The sequence below is a fragment of the Takifugu flavidus genome, chromosome 16 (assembly GCF_003711565.1).
Source record: "Takifugu flavidus isolate HTHZ2018 chromosome 16, ASM371156v2, whole genome shotgun sequence".
NCBI classification, from domain to species: Eukaryota; Metazoa; Chordata; class Actinopteri; order Tetraodontiformes; family Tetraodontidae; genus Takifugu; species Takifugu flavidus.
The window spans coordinates 4,625,673-4,645,563 of record NC_079535.1 but is presented as its reverse complement, the minus strand read 5'-3'; the positions used below and the strand labels follow the sequence as shown (position 1 = coordinate 4,645,563).

Sequence of the window (19,891 nt, the reverse complement as noted above, 5' to 3'; positions counted from 1 at the left end):
GAGGTCTTCAATCACACACATAACCTCGCTTATGGTGTCCAGGTGCCAACAGTAATTAAAACAGTAATTAAATACATCAATAATTAGAACTTAATAAATATAACAGTAACATTGAAAGTTGCAAAAGATAACATTTATAATGAACAAAAACAGGGTTAACACCAACCTGAACCCACAGACACGCTGCCACAAAGCATGCTGGGAAATAACCACACTGACCCTCCCCAACACGCTACAATATCTTAACAAAGTATTTAATTTTTGTTTGTTCGTTTGTTTAATTGTAGTTGTAAATTGTAAGATTATTGTGAATTTTCTATAACATGGATGGACTGCATGGATTTCATAAGCAACACACTATTTTACAAGTGTAAAGATATACACACACACACGCACCCACCACACACACATGTATATATATATACAGTATATATAGACACATCTTCATTTCAGATGTCAAAAAGTGTTTGTGTCTCCCAGTGTTGTCTTTTCCGTGGAAACCGGGTCAAAATGACTCTTTGACTGTTAAAGGTTGCCGACCCCTGATTAAGATGAATATGAACATGAATGTGTTTCAGGGCTGGTATCAATCAATCTTAATATAGCGTCTGTTACAATCAAAATTGTTTCTAGGTGCTTTACAGAATCCCAGGGCCTGACCCCCAACAAGCAACAGTGGCAAACGACCCTTTAACAGGAAGAAACCTTGAGCAGGACCAGGCTCATGGAGGAGGACCCTCCTGCTGATGCCATGAGGTATGAGATCATTCCTTTATGTTCTCTGTATTATTTGTTCGTATCATAAATATTAAGAATGAATGAAACAAGTTAATCAGATCTGCACATAGAAGCAGCACTTGAGTAAATGTAAATACTGATTTAATGGTTAATTATTACTAATATTTTGTGTCTGTTATAAATTGTAATATATTATTTCTACATTAAAGGTTTAAGGTTTTGAACTGTTTTGACTTGTGTTTAAATGACTCTGGTTTGTACTTGGTGACTCTGGTGTTGACTGAACCAGTTCTGCTGGTGACTCTTCATCGTCTGCAGCTGCAGCTGCTGTTTTCACTTCAGTCACACTGAGGGAGGTTTTTGTACAGCTCTAAATCACTGTGTGGATGTATAGTCATTATGGTAGCCCAGACAGTAATAATCTGCTTCATCTTCAGCCTGAACACCAGTGATGGTTAGAGTGTACTGAGAACCAGATCTGCTGCCACTGAATCGAGACGGCGTTCCTGTGTAGAGATTTGATACCAAGTATATCAGAAGTTTAGGAGCCTGTCCAGGTTTCTGAAGGTACCAGCTGAGATAGCTGCCAATATTTGAGCTTCCTGTGGCGCTGATGGTCACAGACCCTCCAACACTAACAGACTTGAATTTATCAGCTTGAGTCAGAAAGTTGTTGGCAGAAGATTCTGAAATGACAAACAACAACAATGTTAAAAAGAGCAGTTGAAAAGAGCCTGGAGGAGCAGTTATGATGTAAAAATGAAATGATTTCAGCCTCCTTGGAAAGAAGAAGAGGATGAAATCAAACAATGTTGAAAAGTCTCACCCTGACTCAGAAAGATGACAGTCAGAATTATTGACAACAATGGTGATGCTGAAGTTTTCAGTGTGAGAGCGTGAAAAGAGTTCAGACTCTCTGTGACATCAGAACTTTAAACTCTGAGGAGCAACCATGCAGAAAAACATGCAAATGTTCTGCAGAAGACAGAAACTCACCTGTTCTAGTGAAACACACAGACACGCATGAGGAGGAGTCACTGTACATTTTATTAATTTTTCTCATTTTTTTCTCCATTTCCAATTAAATTGTACCATTAATTCTTAAATATATTTTCATCTGATGAATATAAAACCTGAATAGTTAAATATCTGACAGAAATCTTCTAAATGACATCAGAATATTTAATTATTTACCTCACAAACTGTATAAGAACATCTACATCTGTATTAATAATAAAAAAGAAATGTGTCAATATTAGTAATTAGTATTGTGGTTTTCTTGGTCCATGAAAATCAGATTCTCTTCTCTTAATGGATGTGCTCCTCCAGAACCTCACGTCTGCACTGCATTCTTCTGCAGAACATCTGCCTGCTCTCTCATTTCCTGAATGTTTCCGCCTGTATTTCCAGTCTCCTTGTGAACTGTTGTGGCTGCCTGAGGTTTGAGGTGCTTCTACCACGTAAAGATGCTTCCCTCTTGTGTTCCCACACTGAGACTGCACTGCCTGTTTATCTTTACATGGGAGGTGGATTCTTCAGCAAGTTTGGTGTTATTGTTTCTGTGAATGACTTTAACTGTCCCAGAAGCTCCCCAGACTCCCCAGTAATTCAGTGATCTCGACAAAAGCTCTTCAGATCCAGGTTTAATCAGAATAATTTACATTATTTCAGGCTTATACGCGTGTTTAGGGCCATGAACACATTCAGCAGACCATCTGGCACCGTGTCCCTGTTCTGATGGCATCAAACACAGCAGCAGTGAAAGACTGGGTTCCATCTGGGAAGGAAACATCGTGGTGGCAGAGGTGTGGCTTCAGGTGTGGCGTGCTCAAGGGCAGAGGGCAGAGGTGTGACTCAGGTCAGGAAACAGGACATTTGGTTGCAGGAACCAAGACACCGATGTGGCCGTTTCCACTGCTCAATACTGGACCGCAGCACAGTCCAAAACCAGCTGGAAAACCACCCAGTCAGAAGACACAAACGCAACAGGGAAATGCCTCCAGTTTCTCCACAGACAAAAATCAGACAATTCTCACTGTAAAAATGCAAATTAAGGAAAAACCAACAAAATGTGAGAGGAAAAAACAGATAATACACGTTGCAAATAATGCAAAAAAAAACCCAATGAGAAACAGAAACCTTTTAAAAACTAGACGTTCAATAAAGGTCCAGTGTCTATTTTCTATTATACATCATCAGAAATCAAATAAAACATAAAAACATGCTTCTGATAGTGTATGAACACCACAGCATTCTAGGTCACTTAGCAGCAGAACTGTTTTTCCTAAATGTTGATGAAGATTCCTCCTGATGGGACCTGCAGGTGCCCTGGCTGGACGTGACTGGAAAAAGTAAATCAGTTTTGTCCACTGACAGCCACCGTAGGTTCTGACACTGGACAGGTTGTTTCATTCTTGCAATCTGAATCTTCACCAAGGGAAATAATAATAATTGCAAGTTTGGGGCAGTTTTTAAGATGCATAAATGCTGTTTGAGGAGGATTTTATGGTTATTTCAGAGGAGCTTGTGATACAGTATGAACTGTATCATGTGCGTATAAATGAGATGAGCAGTTATGCATTGAAAATATAATATTTTTACAAATTATGAAGAGGACAAAAACCAAAACCAGTGTTGTTGAACATTTCAAGGATGACTGAGTGATCTACTGAGTGAAAAGCCTGAGAGAGGTTCATGAATATGGAGGTAAAATAACTTCTCTCATCCAGGATAGTTGGAATATTCTTAATGATCAAACTGGTGGTGGTGAGAAAACTGTGATGTGGCCTAAAACCAGAGTGATACGGATTTAAAATGGAACGAGTTTGAGTTGATGCTGATTATATGTTCTCTGCATTATTTGTTAAATAACAGTATCATAAATATTCAGAATAAATGAAGCAAAGTTCATCAAATCTGCACATAGAAGCAGCACTTGAGTAAATGTAATTACTGATTTAATGGTTAATTATTACAATAATTTTGTGTCTGTTATAATTGTAATATATCATTTCTACATTAAAGGTTTAAGGTTTTGAACTGTTTTGACTTGTGTTTAAATGAATCTGGTTTGTACTTGGTGACTCTGGTGTTGACTGAACCAGTTCTGCTGGTGACTCTTCATCGTCTGCAGCTGCAGCTGCTGTTTTCACTTCAGTCACACTGAGGGAGGTTTTTGTACAGCTCTAAATCACTGTGTGGATGTATAGTCATTATGGTAGCCCAGACAGTAATAATCTGCTTCATCTTCAGCCTGAACACCAGTGATGGTTAGAGTGTACTGAGAACCAGATCTGCTGCCACTGAATCGAGACGGCGTTCCTGTAAAGCGATTTGATACCAAGTATATCAGAAGTTTAGGAGCCTGTCCAGGTTTCTGAAGGTACCAGCTGAAATCGCTGCCAATATTTGAGCTTCCTGTGGCGCTGATGGTCACAGACCCTCCAACACTAACAGACTTGAATTTATCAGCCTGAGTCAGAAAGTTGTTGGCAGAAGATTCTGAAATGACAAACAACAAATGTTAAAAAGAGCAGTTGAAAAGAGCCTGGAGGAGCAGTTATGATGTAAAAATGAAATGATTTCAGCCTCCTTGGAAAGAAGAAGAGGATGAAATCAAACAATGTTGAAAAGTCTCACCCTGACTCAGAAAGATGACAGTCAGAATTATTGACAACATGGTGATGCTGAAGTTTTCAGTGTGAGAGCGTGAAAAGAGTTCAGACTCTCTGTGACATCAGAACTTTAAACTCTGAGGAGCAACCATGCAGAAAAACATGCAAATGTTCTGCAGAAGACAGAAACTCACCTGTTCTAGTGAAACACAGACACGCATGAGGAGGAGTCACTGTACATTTTATTAATTTTTCTCATTTTGTTCTCCATTTCCAATTAAATTATACCATTAAATTCTTAAATATATTTTCATCTGATGAAATATAACCTGAATAGTTAAATATCTGACAGAAATCTTCTAAATGACATCAGAATATTTAATTATTTACCTCACAAACTGTATAAGAACATCTACATCTGTATTAATAATAAAAAAGATGTGTCATTATTAGTAATTAGTATTGTGGTTTTCTTGGTCCATGAAATTCAGATTCTCTTCTCTTAATGGATCTGCTCCTCCAGAACCTCACGTCTGCACTGCATTCTTCTGCAGAACATCTGCCTGCTCTCTCATTTCCTGAATGTTTCCGCCTGTATTTCCAGTCTCCTTGTGAACTGTTGTGGCTGCCTGAGGTTTGAGGTGCTTCTACCACGTAAAGATGCTTCCCTCTTGTGTTCCCACACTGAGACTGCACTGCCTGTTTATCTTTACATGGGAGGTGGATTCTTCAGCAGTTTGGTGTTATTGTTTCTGTGAATGACTTAAACTGTCCCAGAAGCTCCCCAGACTCCCCAGTAATTCAGTGATCTCGACAAAAGCTCTTCAGATCCAGGTTTAATCAGAATAATTTACATTATTTCAGGCTTATACGCGTGTTTAGGGCCATGAACACATTCAGCAGACCATCTGGCACCGTGTCCCTGTTCTGATGGCATCAAACACAGCAGCAGTGAAAGACTGTGTTCCATCTGGGAAGGAAACATCGTGGTGGCAGAGGTGTGGCTTCAGGTGTGGCGTGCTCAAGGGCAGAGGGCAGAGGTGTGACTCAGGTCAGGAAACAGGACATTTGGTTGAGGAACCAAGACACCGATGTGGCCGTTTCCACTGCTCAATACTGGACCGCAGCACAGTCCAAAACCAGCTGGAAAAACCCCAGTCAGAAGACACAAACGCAACGGGGAAATGCCTCCAGTTTCTCCACAGACAAAAATCAGACGATTCTCACTGTAAAAATGCAAATTAAAGGAAAAACCAACAAAATGTGAGAAGAAAAAACAGATAATACATGTTGCAAATAATGCAACAAAAAACAATGAGAAATAGAAACCTTTTAAAAAATAGACTGTTCAATAAAGGTCCAGTGTCTATTTTCTATTATACATTATCAGAAATCAAATAAAACATATAAAAACATGCTTCTATAGTGTATGAACACCACAGCATTCTAGGTCACTTAGCAGTAAAACTGTTTTTGTATAAATGTTGATGAAGATCCCTCCTGATGGGACCTGCAACGCGACTGGAATAAGTCAATCAATTTTGTCCGCTGACAGCCACCGTAGGTTCTGACACTGGACAGGTTGTTTAATTTTTGCAATCTGAATTTCCGCCACTAGGGGGCGACCTTAAAACACCGTGTGTCTCGGTGTTTTCGTTTGCACAGGTGTGAAATTTTGGAACAGTGCACCCTGAAAGCCACTTAGACGTGTGACTGTTGCATCAGATAGAATATGCTATGGCTGTGTGTAGCTTCAGAAGACACAAAGATAAGATGAACAAGGCATTAAAAAAATACTGGTAGAAGTGAAGAGGCATTTGGGACACCACAATCATCTGTCCACAACTGCAATATGGTGCTCAGATCTCACTGGTGTCAGCAAATGGAGACTTCAGAAAGAGAGAGAGAGCAGTTTAGCGGTTACTCCTCATAGCTTCCTTGGCTGCCAGAATGAGAGGGGTGAGGCTGGACAGCGGCTTTGCCAATTTCAGGAATGGATGCTGCAGAAAGAAATTTTTTTTTTTTTTTTTTAAACTTTAAATCCGAGAAATACAACACAGCACTGTAAGTTTTCTGGCCGATGAAGCCATCGGTTCAACCTCCCTCGTTCCTACCTGCAGCAGCTCTCTGCCTGACCCTCGTTTCTCCACATCCATCTCCAAACAGCGGGACAGGAAGGCTCGGAAAACAGGCGAGAGCTTCTCTGGACTCTGAAGCTCAGGGGTCCCGTTGGTGGCAATTAAATACAGCGCCTGTGACAAGCATAACAATATCCAACTCTTATTGGGATATACAGGAGCATCAATTCCAAAATGAAACCTTACAGGAAATAGCAAATTTAATAGCAAACTCTGACCCTGAGAGGGTTCTCATTGAGATATGGAGGCTCTCCTTCCACCATCTCTATCGCCATGATGCCAAGAGACCAGATGTCCACTTTTGGCCCGTACGCTTTCCTGGTCACAACCTCGGGGGCCATCCAGTACGGCGTGCCTACCATGGTGCTGCGTTTGCTCTGCTCTGGGGTGATCTGGGCGCAGAAGCCGAAGTCAGCTGCGGGAGAGTGAAAGAATCTCCTGTTTATTCATTCAGGACGTTTAACAAGCGAAAACAAATACAACAATATGCGATCCAGTTTGCTTCTTACTGAGTTTAACTGATCCATCCATTCCCAGTAGCACATTATCACTCTTGATGTCTCTGTGGATGACCTGGTTCGCGTGAAGAAACTCCAGTGCCTGGAGGACCTACTCCACGAGAAGGAAGCAATGAAAGGTGAGGATTCTTAACGAAACACAACTTACTTTTACTTACTTACTTTTGAGCTTTTGCTAACCCTTACTGTACCTCTCGGCAGACGGCAGCGATCTGAGCCTCGTCCATGCACGTCTCAGTCACAACGTCGGTCAGGGAGCCACCGGCCAGATACTCCATCACCACAAAAAGCTCATCTCCAACAAGGTAACTACAATGGCGGGCAGAGACAGTCACATCCCCCGCCGGCGCTGCGCACGTGTTGATTTTGCTTTGGTCAGACCAGTGCTCACCTGTCTACAAAGTTCACAATGTTGGGATTCTTCATCTCCTTCATCACCAGAATCTCATTGATGATTAGTTCCTTCTTTGGCTGCTTCTGTAGGTTGATCTGTTTAATAGCCACCTGCAGTCAAAAAAATGTGTAAATGAGCTATAATGAGATGCTTTAGGAAAAATAACAACTCAGAAAGCCATAATTACAGCAGTATAACAGGAGCGCCACTCAGTGGTTTTCACCCAGCTGGCTGTGATGCTAAAAACAGCAACTCGGAGCAACGTTTCAGCGGTTAAGAAACTGCAGCCATTACTACTGGTGGCCTCTGATTAAACGAGACCAAAACAACAAAACTGGTCGTTTCTAGCTTGTTATTTCAGACTGTCTTCCTCAGGTCTAAACCACGGGATGACTAGATGATGAGATTTACCACTCATGTAGCAGAATAACATGGGATTTGTCACAGCCGGGAAAAGTGACGCTCTTACTGCTAATGGAACTGGAAAAAAGGACTGAGAAGACTCCGGTTGTGTATTTATTAACTGCACTCATTGGTGCTTTATTGTGGTTCCTGGGAGAAGTCGAGCCTGATTTTGTAGCAGCAGAGAGGCAAAGTTAATTCCCCTCACCTCTTGTCCTGTGGAAATATCTATGGCTGTATAAACGGTGCCAGATGCCCTGAAAGTGGGGAAAAAAAGATTAAATGAGGGGTTGGGTGAACATGTTGGACGTTGCATTATCCTGACTCACCCCTGGCCGATCTTCTCGTAACGGGTGTATTTCTTCTTCGGATCTCCGATACTGACAATAGTTCCTAAGTGGCCAAAGAAAAGGCCGAGTAAGTTCTACTGAGCCAAACACAGCCACTCACTTCCAGTGGGAGTTTTACATACGGAGTTTCTCCATTATCTCCTCATCAGTCATCTTGCCTCCCTTCTTCTTCTGTCGGTCAGCTGTCTTAGAGGCGTCTCCCTCTGGAGCAGGAAGTGGGTCTATCACAGACCTCGTATATACCTGATGCAAAAGCAACATTCAAGAACTGTTATCCTTGTTTTCCATGACTGGGCTTCCATTGAGTATTTGTGTCTGATTTCATGGTTGGATGCACCACGTACGGGAACACTGTGCTTAGCAACTGCTTAGCAACAACAAACGTCATCACGGGACACCTTTGACTGTTTTCTAAGGCCGAAATCTGGGGCTGAAGTCGCTAAGTCGACTCACCGATTTTGTGTGTTCTGGCCGCGGCGCCACGACTGGAGGTGGGGTATCGTCATCATCGTCGTCATCTCCGTCCTTGCCACTCGACGGGGAAGTACCTGAACTCTGCTTGCCCGGCTGCAACGGCACACAGACGTAACTCAGAGAATGTGTATGTGACAGAATAGCACGTGCGATTGGTGAATCATTCTACTCACTGACTGCGAGTCTTTATCTGAAAAAGAAAAGCCAGGGAAGTGAGTCCGCGCGGCTACGACAATGGTTTCTTTTTCCTCTGCCGAACGAGAGAAAACTGACCTGAGGCGGAAAAGCTGAGGTATTTCTGTTTCCCACTGGTGGAGTCGTAGAACTTGAGGATGTCGAGGACGGCCTGAGGATTCTGTTTCTGCTCTGATTTGCTGATGTTGGATGTTTGAAGCAGACGGGCCCACTGCTCCGGCATGCCCTGCACACAGTCGAGCAATACTGAATCACTGTCCACCATGTTGGACTCTCATAGACACTCTTTCACACTGTGTAAATCCTTATCTATTTTAATGCCGCTCAGTCTAGCTCCACATTTATGATCAGGATTAGGGGTTTAAACAACACAAAACAATTTACTGGACATTATTTCTGAACTTACGGTGAACTCTCCAGTTACGGCATCGAAGCCAACGTGGATGGTGTGCTCAAAGTCAGAGGGAGAGGAGATCTCGGGCCTGTCCTTGTCCCGGTCTTTCTTCTTTCCTCCTGCGGGGGAGGTCAAAGGTCAGCGTGTTTGTCCTCCATGGCAGCAAGCGGTTTAAACATGCACCACTGCTCCCACCTTTCTCAGAAGCAAAGATGGAGATGATCTTGTTCTTGGACTTCCTTTCCTCGGGCACAGACGGCAGCGGGCGGGAACTGTGAATTGCCGACTGCGAGTCCTTAGGACCTCCTCCTTGGCTGCTCATCCTGACAGGGGGGGCGGGGGGCTTGTCCTCACACACAATGCTGTCACACATCTACACAGGCGTGCACCTGCACATAAGAGAAGAGACGCGCCCGATGGACGGTTGGGTGATTTTGGTCAGAAAACTCCACCTGGGCAGAGTTAAAGATGGCGGAGTGACGTGTGGAGTCCTGCTCCACACTGCAGCTGAGCGTGGATCGCTTGGCTTGGGAATCACTTGCACTAATAGCAGTGTTAGCGTCAGCAGGGTTTCAGGTGGAATTATTATTCTTCAGACATCTTTCTTGGCACATCATCGCAAAACAGACAGAAATACAGTGGAACAATAATAATAGCTTTTACCTATAAGCGCCTTTCTGGACACTCAAGGACGCTGCATAATGTTAAACAATCAATCAATCAATAAACAACAGTTAATATCGGTAACTGTCCACAATTGTTCAAACTAGTCCAAGGAGCTCAGTGTCGCCCTTTTTAATGATGACTATATCAGCTGAATATGACGCTGCTTTGATTTCTCTTGGGTTTCTAAAAGTGTCTCTTTCCTTAAATCTCGTGCAGTGGTTCTTCGTGTGCATGCTGCTTTTACCAGCGGTGGACACTCATTATCCTAATATGGTGAAAATTGAGATTGTTCTTGTGCAGACAAAGACACCGCAAATTGCAAATACATTTTTTCGGCCTGTGCACAGCACTTATTTCAGACTACGCAATGCTGCAGCGTGCATTTTCAGTGACATCACACAGGAAACCGGAAACGTAGAGGTTTCCTCACTTCCTCTGTCTGACCGCCAGTGACACAGATGGTATAACCCCCCCCCATGTAACAGACAGGGCTCAGTTAGACAGGAATATCTTTGACCTTGCTATCACCTACAATCTGTTCTCCAGTGCTGAACTGACTGACATACGGCACTGATCCTGGTACCATTGAAGCCTCTGCGGGGGCTCTGTGGCTGACATTTCACCAAAGATGTATATCCTTTGTACTTCCCCAAATGTCTACCGTAAATATCAATTTTCCATATTCCCAGATTCCGAGTGGTTTCTGTGGACCATCCATGAATCCATGTGCGTTTCCATGTTTTCTCCGCTTTCCTCCCACAGACCAAAAACATACACATTGGGTTTACTGGGCATTCTAAACTGCTTCCAGCAGTGAGTGTGAACATGTGAGTGTCCTGTGATGGACAGGGTGTATTCTACCTCTCATCTTTCCACTGCTGGGATAGACTCAAGCATCACCGGTGACCCCCAATTACTGGGTTAAATAGGCGGCCCTTGTTGATGTAGGAATGAATTTTCCCCTTTCCCTGAACAAAATCACAACCATTCTATTTACTTTGTGTCGAAGGCTTCAAAAAGCAAAACTATCATTTGCCCTGCAAGTATTACAACAATCAAATATAATCCCAAAAGCCAAAAGACAAGCCAGGTTTTCTCGTAGGAAATCCTGATATCCTTATTACTCACCTGCTTGTAGACTTGTGTGTATCTCACAGAAGAGCAAACAGCTAAATGTTGTATTTCCATTAGCAGTAGGCAGCTCCTTCTCCAGTGATCTTCTATCTATTTGGCTTTCTCCAGAGCTCTCCTGTGTCTCTCTTCAGCCCTCTGAGGGCAGGTCTTAGCAGGCTGTCTCATTCCTCAGTTTTCATGGATGGGACAAGTATGTTCTTGCCCTGACATGATAAAATTAGACCTTAATGTGCATTTTCAGTGGGTTTTGTGTGTGTGTGTGTGTGTGTGTGTGTGTGTGTGTGTGTGTGTGTGTGTGTGTAGCAGAGCCACGATCAGAAGAACACACCCAGCCCCTGCAGCCTTGAGGCTATGGAATTCCTGCAGAGGGATAGACTTGTTTCAGCCTGGCACATGCACGCATGCATGCACACATGTCTTTTCCTCATGCCTGCCTTGGCCCTGCCCTGAAACTCCCCAATGAACCTCAGCACAACTTTCCAAACACTCACTCTGCCCCTGATGAAAGTATCCATCCCCATTAACAGTAAACACTGATCCCAACCATCACTCATAATATCTGGAAATATATTTAATCAATTTAACATGCAGCGGTTTCTTGCTATTGTCCATAAATAATGTAGCCACGATATGATGTCAGCGAGAGGATACAGGTGCTCATAAACAAGTAGGTCGGAAGGTCTATCTGACCGTTTGCTCTGAGGTGGAGGGGATTAAAGTGACTCACGGTTGCCTCAGGATTTTCCCTGCAGCTGCACTGAAGAGGTCAGTCGGTCTCTTTGTGTGAATGTGTGGGTTCCACCAACAACTGCAGACACAGAAGATGCAAAAAATGACCCCCTGCCCTCTGTTGGTAAGCTGCAGTGATGGAATACACTTCGCCTACCTAATTACATTAGATGTGGTCTATTAGCCCTCACCTTTACCTAACAATAAATAATTGAGCTTGTTTCCATTTTTAAGTTTTAATTGGTAGAACATCCATCTAAAATGGTGATATCATGATGCCGGTTTACATGCATACATCCAAACAATTCTAATTTTTTTAGATGAGATCTACACCTTCACTTTTTTAACATAATAATAGTCATAATACTAAAGAAAAATCTGTTTTAAGTACCCCTCAAATTTAGTGCACAAATGCTTATGATAAGCAAAAGAAAAACCTCAATATATTAAATTTTAATGGTCACTGGCCATTTGCAGTAGATTGCAATGATTTAGCTTACCGTTACCATGTTTTTGAATACGTGTCCTATTCCTATGCACTGCATAATTTCTATTCCTCATTTATTCGCGGTCATCAGAGCACTTTCTATTCCCTAGCTGGCATCAGGGGAAATCCACTTCCTCATCCTGGAACTCCCCGAGTCCCAGAAGCGGGTTGACCAACCAGAGCTCAGCAGACACAGCCTCCAAGCTGTTTACAGGAAGTGTACAGCGAGTCTTTTGTATTCAGTTTCTATAAAAGGAAATTCTGCAGAGGACTTCCTGGAAGGAGTGATGAAGCCAACACACACAACTGCCTTTCATTCACTCAGACAAACTGTAAATATTCAACAGCTCACATAAGAAAAACATAAACATAAGTGTAAATTTACTGCCTAGGGACCACAGACTCACTACCTAAACCCACCTTTAAAAAACACCGCGATAATTGAAGGTCTGGCAGTGAATGGAGAGTAAGCAGACTGTCCAGGCGCACGCCCACACTGAACACTTTATCCTGTTATTTCAACAGCTGCCTCACCTCTGTGTCAACATTTTGACAAATTAAATCACCACCCTGGCACACAAAAGAGCCAAGACTACTGTCGGAACTTGACTCTATAGCTTGGAGCAAGGTTGTTCATTTCATGTTCTTGTGCATGATGATGTGTTCAATGTGCAGGTTTACTCTGCAGCCCTAGGTTTAACAGTAAAGATGGACATGCAAGGAAGGATGCAAGCACAATGTTTATTGTTGCTAAGCCTCGGAAAAGTAATTGTGATTCAGCTTAGCTCTTCTATGAGAACGATGTACATTTTTACAAAAGGTCCAATTTTATCAAGGCATTGGTTAAAAACATGAAACTTTCCACATGAATTACAAAACCACTGCGTCTTTATACCCTATTATTACATTACTTTAAATGAAAAGGAAAGAAGCCCCAAATCCTTCCAACTCTGTGATTTTCAGTTCTTTTTTCAGAACAATTATCACTAAAAATGCCTGTAAGAGTAAAAAATAAACAAATAACAGGAGGCCAAATGCGACCAGACAGTTATTTTGCCCATTAGAGCTCATTATTTCTGAACTAATAAATCTAAACTCACCAGTGGCTGTCAAACGCGAAAAAAATCAATCGCACTCCGGCCAAACTCCCGAAACTCCGCCCCGTCTCTGTTGACTTATTCCCGGATTGAAAATCAGATTTGACCCTTTTGATTTCAACAAATTTAACGGCGGTGTAACAACTAAATCGTTGTCTCACACACTTTTTTTACTGTCTTACCACTAGTGCCCTCATCCTAGTTTACTGTCTGTTTGACGATGGGGAGGAGCCTGTACGGCGGAAGCGGAAACACGTTGAAGAACAAGCCGGAAAATAACCGGAACTTGGTGGCGACGTGTTATTAGCTTGATTTTTTTACACAGTGGTAGGTTGTAATCATTATTACTTAAGTGATTTTTTTCAAAATTATAAAATAAGGTAAGTGAAATCTAAAATTATTTCGAGATGTTAAATCTGAAAGAAGAAGTGTGTGTAAAGTCTGAGAAGTCAAACTTTTTATGACCTACATTTCAGTCTTGGCGGGCAAATTGTTAAGCATTTCATTATCATTAACATATTTATGCATTTAAAAAAAATTATTTGACGACTGTATTCTGCGCGTTGCTGTGGCGTTCAAAGTTGGTTTGTGGGTCACTTGGTGGACTGCTTGTGTCTTAGTCGGAACTGGGAAACGGTGGGACAAATTTAAAGACGATTTGTCGCCATAGAAACGAAAGTATGAACGCTCAACATTCAGATAAATGGCATTTTGTTGTATTGACGTGTTTAGCGCTTACAAAGAGGAGATTTAAGGTAAAATGTCAATACTAGACTGCATTACTTGTGATTAGTGATGTGTGATCAATAAATGAGCTCTTTAATATAGCCTCAGTGGTTATGTTTACATTGCTCTGTGGAAATGTAACACAAGTAACACCTTTTTGTCACTGTTTATGTCTTAAATGCGTCACTGTATTATCATTCATTGTGTGTGTGGATGTTTGTTCGTGTGTTATAGGTGACATGTCTTCACGCTGGTGGAGGTTCGGTTGGGCGAGTGAGGAGGACCTTTTTGCAGACCGGTATGACACCAACAGTGAAACGCTCTCCCAGGCCATCCGAGCTGCAGCTGCCGAAGAACCGGATGCTGAGGGCAGCGTGCTCTTTGGCCATTTGAGGGGCACCGTGGTTGGCCTTAGATACTACACGGGGGTGGTCAGAGTCAGGCATTTGCCTTCTCACTTTGCCATGAAATGCAGATGCATCTGGGCACAGGAATTGCTGTATTTTCACAGGTGAATCGTGGGGAGATGGTGGGTTTAGTGCGAGAGCCCCAAAATCCTTATGACCCCAATGCAGTGATGGTCACTAACATATACGGCAACCAAGTGGGTCACATCAAGCGGGAGCTGGCAGCCGCTATGGCTGACGTCATGGATGTAAATCTAGCAAAAGTAGAGGGGTGAGTAAAACTTATTTTGTGTTGGTGACATTGCAACAACTAAACAGCTGTGTTTGAGATAGAGAGAAAGATTTTATGTTTGCGCGTCATCGTGCTGTCAGGGTGGTCCATTCGGGCACAAACAACGCCTACAACATGCCAGTAATGCTGTCCTTCTGGGGCAAAGAAGAGAATAAATTTGCCGTGATGGAGAAGCTGGCACGACGTGGATTCAAACTGAATCCTGGAGAAGGTGGAGCAATGGGTATAAATGGCCTCTCGTCCACTGCGTTCATTACATTCACCTTTTTTTTCTTTAAAGTTTTAGGCCTAATACTTTGTGCTTTGCATGACTTTTCTCCTCTGTTGAATTTCAGGTACAAATCCAAACTCAAACCAGTATTACAGCAAAGGTTCTGGGTCACAGATGTATAAAAAAGGCCTGACTGTTCAGCTGACTGCAGAGGAGGTAACTTATCTGTCTAATATTCAATAATACAGCCTGGCCTTGAAACAGCTGTCATTGCTACTCTTATTCAGCTTAATGCTGTCCTGTTGATTTGTTTTCATATAAAAGATGAAACCCAATGTTAAAATAAAACAGTCCTCTCGGTGTTCATCGCTTCTGTTAGACCTGCAATATTTCCTCCTTTTCTAGCTGAAAAATGCATTTGACAACCTTTTTGAAAACTTGATGGAGAGCAAAGATGGAGAGCAAGAAGCAGCTGAGGTACATTTTCCACTGTATAAAATATGGTGACGGTGGCAGGCTGCTGGTCACGTGTGGTGAGGCCTCCCTTCTGTCCACAGGCGGTGGGCACTCCTCTCCTGCCCCACCAGAAGCAGGCATTATCATGGATGTGTGCTCGGGAAAACAAATGCACGCTGCCACCCTTCTGGGAGAAGAAAGGCGAGCTCTACTACAACCGCCTCACGTGTTTCTCTGCCAAAGAAATGCCAGAGAGTGTTTGCGGGGGAATACTGGCAGATGACATGGGGTTGGTGAGTCATGAAGAAGCGCTCAGATGTTGCCTATCAGATTTTCTTGAATGCAAATATGACTTCTTCACCAGGGAAAGACTCTGACCACTATAGCGCTCATACTCACCAACTTTCATGGTGGAAACCCTTTACCTGTGGAGACGTGTGTAAGTGAAGCCCAGCAGTTCACTGTTTCCCATTGCCCTCTAATCAAATTGTGCTTATCCAAGTGTTTTATGTGCATGTGTGCAGGAGGACAAGTCTTCATCTATAAAGGCCAAAGCGAAACCCCAGACCCCGTCAGCAACAGCGACAGAAGCAGCAACAGGTTCAAGTGTGTAAGTGCCTGTGATTAAATCATCACGCTGTCTGTTGTGTTTGGGCCATTTTTATCACTTGTGCTTGCCTATAAAGTAGAAAAAAAGAGCATCTTCACTATCTGTGTCTTGATAAGGAGGGATAGTGTTTTCACAGTCAAGTTTTTAATCATGATAAATTCCTTTGCTGGTTAGTCCTCAGGTGGATTTGACCCTTGATGATTCTACAGATGTGGTGGAGATTGTGGACGATTCAAATAGAAGTAAGCATCAACATAATTCCTATATTTATATCATAGGATGGTTAAATCTATTCTTTCACTTAAGTTAATGTCTTCAGTTGGTCTTGTGGTTGAAGTTCACTTGCTCCCTTCTTTGGAGGTTCAAACAAAGAAAAGAAGAGCACAATGAAACGAAAGCCCAGTAAAGGTAAAATTCATCATTCTCTTCTTTATACGAGTGGATACATTAATAAAGCTTTTAATGAATTAGCCAACACGGACAATAATTCCCTTATCGTATGTATATTTTTCGGTGGAGAAGCCCCAGTATTGGAGGAGGACCTGGACTTTGCTGCAGCACTGGGGGGCTCCATGTCAAAGAAGAAGAAAACGACCAAGAAGGCAACGTGCAGTATGTTTACCTCTGTCACACCCTGACTTGTTGATTTTTCTCATAACAATAAATAAGATGTTTATGTGCCTTTTTTGAATCTGCAGGCGTTGAACCTGCTGAGGACTTACCCAGAGCGACTCTCATCATTACCCCGCTCTCAGTGCTGAGCAACTGGATGGTAAGAAGAGTAGTGCACAGCAGGAGACACAGAAAAGGTTGCAGCTCGTCACAGTGTCATTCACACACTGTAAAAAAATAAATAAATAAAAATACAACAAAAAGGCTAGACTGAAGATGGTGTAAGGGGTCGCAAATAACCTAACACTAAACTTTCATGCATGAACTAAAGGGAAATATTCAGAGTTTTTATTTTTTCTCATGTGCAGGACCAGTTTGAGCAGCATGTGCGCGCTGATGTGAAGCTCAGGGTGTATCTGTATTACGGCTCAGAGCGCAACAGGAGCCAGAGGTTTTTGTCCTCTCAGGATGTGGTGATCACCACCTACAATGTTCTCTCTGCTGACTTTGGGGTGAGTGTAGAGGCAGATTTGCTGGTTACTTAAGGTCATTAAATAAGACATAGTAGCCAGTCATGTTAGGAGGGTATGTATAGCTTTCTTATCCCTCAACCCTCCTGTTTTTAAATAATAATTACATTTAATTTCAGAACAAGAGTCCCTTGCATGGGATTAAGTGGTTACGGGTAGTTTTGGATGAAGGACACATCATAAGGAATCCCAACGCACAGATGAGTAAAGCTGTACTTCAGTTAAATGCTCAGCGCCGCTGGATTTTATCTGGTACATTAGAACCTCAGCGCACACAATGGGAGGTTTTGCAATGTCTAATAGTGTCAATTCTGTTTTTAACATCTTTTTAGGCACCCCTATCCAGAATAGTGTGAAAGATCTGTGGATGCTGCTGGCCTTCCTGCGCCTGAAACCATTTGACGTGAGGGAGTGGTGGAACAGAGTGATCCAGCGGCCCGTTACCCAAGGAGACCGGGCCGGTCTGCAGTGAGCAGCCAGACACATTTTGTTGCACCCCAGTAATAATTCAGATTTCTGGCAGTTTAGGATTTATTGGAGTAAAAAAAAACAAAAAATTAGGTCCTTTCTCCTGAAGTTCTCAGCTGCTTGAAAAAGTAAAGGTGTTTGTCACCCCTTTGCTATCTTACAACTAGACTTTATCTTAACTATGCCACTTAAATGCTCTAAACCCCCATACTGAAACTCACATTTCTATTTTTTTTGGGAAGGTTGGGGTTTTGGGGCTATTTAAAGACATTAAATCTGTTAATCCAGGAACCTTCAAACCCTGGTCAAGTGCATCACGCTGCGACGCACCAAGAGCAGTAAGGTGAACGGGCGCCCCCTGGTGTTCCTGCCTGAGAAGACCGTCTGTGTGGAGCAGGTTGAATTGAGCCGATCGGAGCGGGAGGAGTACGAGCTGGCCCGCACTGAGGGGAGAAACACCATCAGGAGGTAGCTTTTAGATCATGAGTTTGTGTCAGTGAAACATAAAGTGTTAGACTGTTGCCCCACACATCACTGCTGGTGGTCCTGTGTGCAGATACGTTGCAGAGGGGACCATTTTACGAAATTATGCCGACATTTTGGTCATCCTGATGAAGCTCCGACAGCATTGCTGCCACCCAGATCTGTTGGCTAAACCCTCTACAGACCTCGGTGATATTTTTCCCACCCTCAGGGTCCCTCAATTTGTGCTCTGTGTCACTGCAACTTGGGTTTTTGTTCAATATTTTCCACACCACATATTTAGGTGCTTCAGCAACACCCGCAGAGATGCGGGAGCATTTGATCGAAAAGCTGCGGGTGGTGTTGGCCAGCGGCTCTGACGAGGAGTGCTCGGTGTGCCTGGAGTCAATCAGGCTGCCAGTCATCACACATTGCGCCCACGTCTACTGCCGACCGTGCATCACTCAGGTCATCAGCACTGAGCAGGTACTGCACATGCAGCGCGGAGGCAAATGTTGCACAAAGAAAACTGTTTCCCATATTGTGTGTCTGTGTTTAGGAAAGAGCGCGTTGTCCTCTCTGCAGGGGTGAGATCAAGACCAATGAACTGGTGGAGTTTCCACCTGAGGAGATGGAGGAAGAGAAGAGCATCAACTCAGGAAAATGGCGGACAAGCTCAAAGGTTTTAGAGGCTGATTAAGTCAACACTCGCTTCTTTACCATTTGACACCCTTATAATTTGGGTCTTTTTAGGTCCAAGCGCTAATGGGAAATCTGCTTAGACTGCGGTGTGAAGATGGCAGCATCAAATGTTTGGTCGTCTCGCAGTTCACGCGCTTCCTCACTATCCTGGAGAGGCCACTGAGGTTAGTCTGGTGAACCTTCTGCCGCTTTAGATGAGCCAGGCAGCAGTTAGCACCAATATCCTCCCTCTTCCCCAGAGAGCACGGTTTCAGTTTTGTGCGCTTGGATGGCTCCATCAATCAAAAAAGGAGGACTGAAGTCATTCGGGAGTTCCAGAGCTCCACAGAAGACAGTCCCACCATCATGCTTCTGTCACTCAAAGCTGGAGGGGTGGGGCTTAACCTCACCGCTGCCTCCCATGTCTTCCTCATGGATCCTGTAGGTTTGGACTACAGTAGTATCGGTTTCATTTTACTGGAGATGAAGCCGGTCTCCTAAGTCTCCAACCTTTGTTTTAGGCTTGGAATCCTGCTACAGAGGAACAGTGCATTGACCGCTGCCACCGCCTGGGACAGACGAGGAAAGTTACTGTCACCAAGGTCAGCAAAGCGTTGAAACCATCATCTGTGCAGGTTCATAGCATCGCACAAAGTAGAAATGTTTCTTTTTGTCCTGCAGTTCATTGTCAAACATTCGGTGGAGGAGAGGATGGTGGAGATCCAGAGGAAGAAGCAAGACCTGATGGAGAAAGCATTCGGCTCCACAGGCGGCGATCGGAAAACATCCCGGATTGAGGAGATCAAAGAACTATTGGAGCTGTAAATGTTGACAATGGAGAATTCACTGTATATTAAAAGGGCCCTTAAAGCACACACATATAGTTTATCTTAAAATTTTTTTAAACCAGCTTATTGTGTGGCCCTTAAACACTGAATCAATGCCCTTAAAGACTGAATCAAGCCTGATCTGCTTATCAGCCCTGATTATGATGCATTTATGCAATTGTGGTTATACGATACAAACCAACAAAGTTGAATTAAACAGATCAGTCATTCCGTTCTGATCAACTCTGAGGATATTTGTTTGTGTGTCCGTGCATGTGT

At 43.1% G+C, this 19,891-nt stretch overlaps 2 protein-coding genes across 8 annotated transcripts; one reads left to right on the top strand and one right to left on the bottom strand.

Moving 5' to 3' along the window:
* Positions 1-5,175: 5,175 nt before the first annotated feature.
* LOC130540407 (serine/threonine-protein kinase PAK 2-like) lies at positions 5,176-13,558 on the bottom strand. 6 transcript variants are annotated; one of them, XM_057059535.1, is made up of 17 exons: positions 13,334-13,558; positions 11,745-11,825; positions 11,012-11,220; positions 9,413-9,606; positions 9,230-9,336; positions 8,902-9,049; positions 8,802-8,818; positions 8,608-8,721; positions 8,277-8,397; positions 8,134-8,197; positions 8,013-8,061; positions 7,400-7,512; positions 7,200-7,317; positions 7,000-7,099; positions 6,709-6,905; positions 6,467-6,604; positions 5,176-6,352 (listed from the first exon to the last, which is right to left on the bottom strand). In XM_057059535.1, the coding sequence occupies exons 4-17, from the start codon at positions 9,588-9,590 to the stop codon at positions 6,266-6,268; spliced, it is 1,551 nt and encodes a 516-aa protein (XP_056915515.1). In that variant the 5' UTR covers positions 9,591-9,606; positions 11,012-11,220; positions 11,745-11,825; positions 13,334-13,558; the 3' UTR covers positions 5,176-6,265. The 6 variants fall into 6 exon arrangements, with proteins under 6 accessions (XP_056915515.1, XP_056915518.1, XP_056915513.1 ...); XM_057059538.1 differs by lacking the exon at positions 13,334-13,558 and adding an exon at positions 12,247-12,402; XM_057059533.1 differs by lacking the exon at positions 11,012-11,220.
* A 22-nt stretch (positions 13,559-13,580) lies between these two features.
* Positions 13,581-19,855, top strand: hltf (helicase-like transcription factor). Of its 2 annotated transcripts, none has more exons than XM_057059500.1 (24): positions 13,581-13,710; positions 14,291-14,487; positions 14,568-14,734; positions 14,836-14,978; positions 15,091-15,182; positions 15,372-15,443; positions 15,524-15,715; positions 15,787-15,861; positions 15,947-16,032; positions 16,207-16,274; positions 16,393-16,440; positions 16,555-16,644; positions 16,731-16,804; positions 17,013-17,156; positions 17,294-17,426; positions 17,507-17,642; positions 17,931-18,110; positions 18,199-18,314; positions 18,409-18,590; positions 18,664-18,786; positions 18,858-18,970; positions 19,046-19,226; positions 19,307-19,387; positions 19,467-19,855. In XM_057059500.1, exons 2-24 carry the CDS (start codon positions 14,296-14,298, stop codon positions 19,608-19,610), a joined length of 2,832 nt encoding a protein of 943 aa, XP_056915480.1. In that variant the 5' UTR covers positions 13,581-13,710; positions 14,291-14,295; the 3' UTR covers positions 19,611-19,855. The 2 variants fall into 2 exon arrangements, with proteins under 2 accessions (XP_056915480.1, XP_056915479.1); XM_057059499.1 differs by having other exon boundaries at positions 16,552-16,644.
* Positions 19,856-19,891: the final 36 nt, after the last annotated feature.

Bases quoted from the DNA above. Each gene is read 5' to 3' on its own strand.
- hltf (XM_057059499.1), top strand. From the start codon at position 14,296: ATGTCTTCACGCTGGTGGAGGTTCGGTTGGGCGAGTGAGGAGGACCTT. The intron at 16,275-16,392 runs GTAAGCATCAAC...CCTTCTTTGGAG, and splicing joins TGTGGACGATTCAAATAGAA to GTTCAAACAAAGAAAAGAAG. The intron at 16,645-16,730 runs GTATGTTTACCT...TTGAATCTGCAG, and splicing joins GACCAAGAAGGCAACGTGCA to GCGTTGAACCTGCTGAGGAC.
- LOC130540407 (XM_057059535.1), bottom strand. From the start codon at position 9,590: ATGTGTGACAGCATTGTGTGTGAGGACAAGCCCCCCGCCCCCCCTGTC. The intron at 9,050-9,229 runs GTAAGTTCAGAA...GACTGTGTGCAG, and splicing joins CCGTAACTGGAGAGTTCACC to GGCATGCCGGAGCAGTGGGC. The intron at 7,100-7,199 runs GTACAGTAAGGG...CTCGTGGAGTAG, and splicing joins TCGCTGCCGTCTGCCGAGAG to GTCCTCCAGGCACTGGAGTT.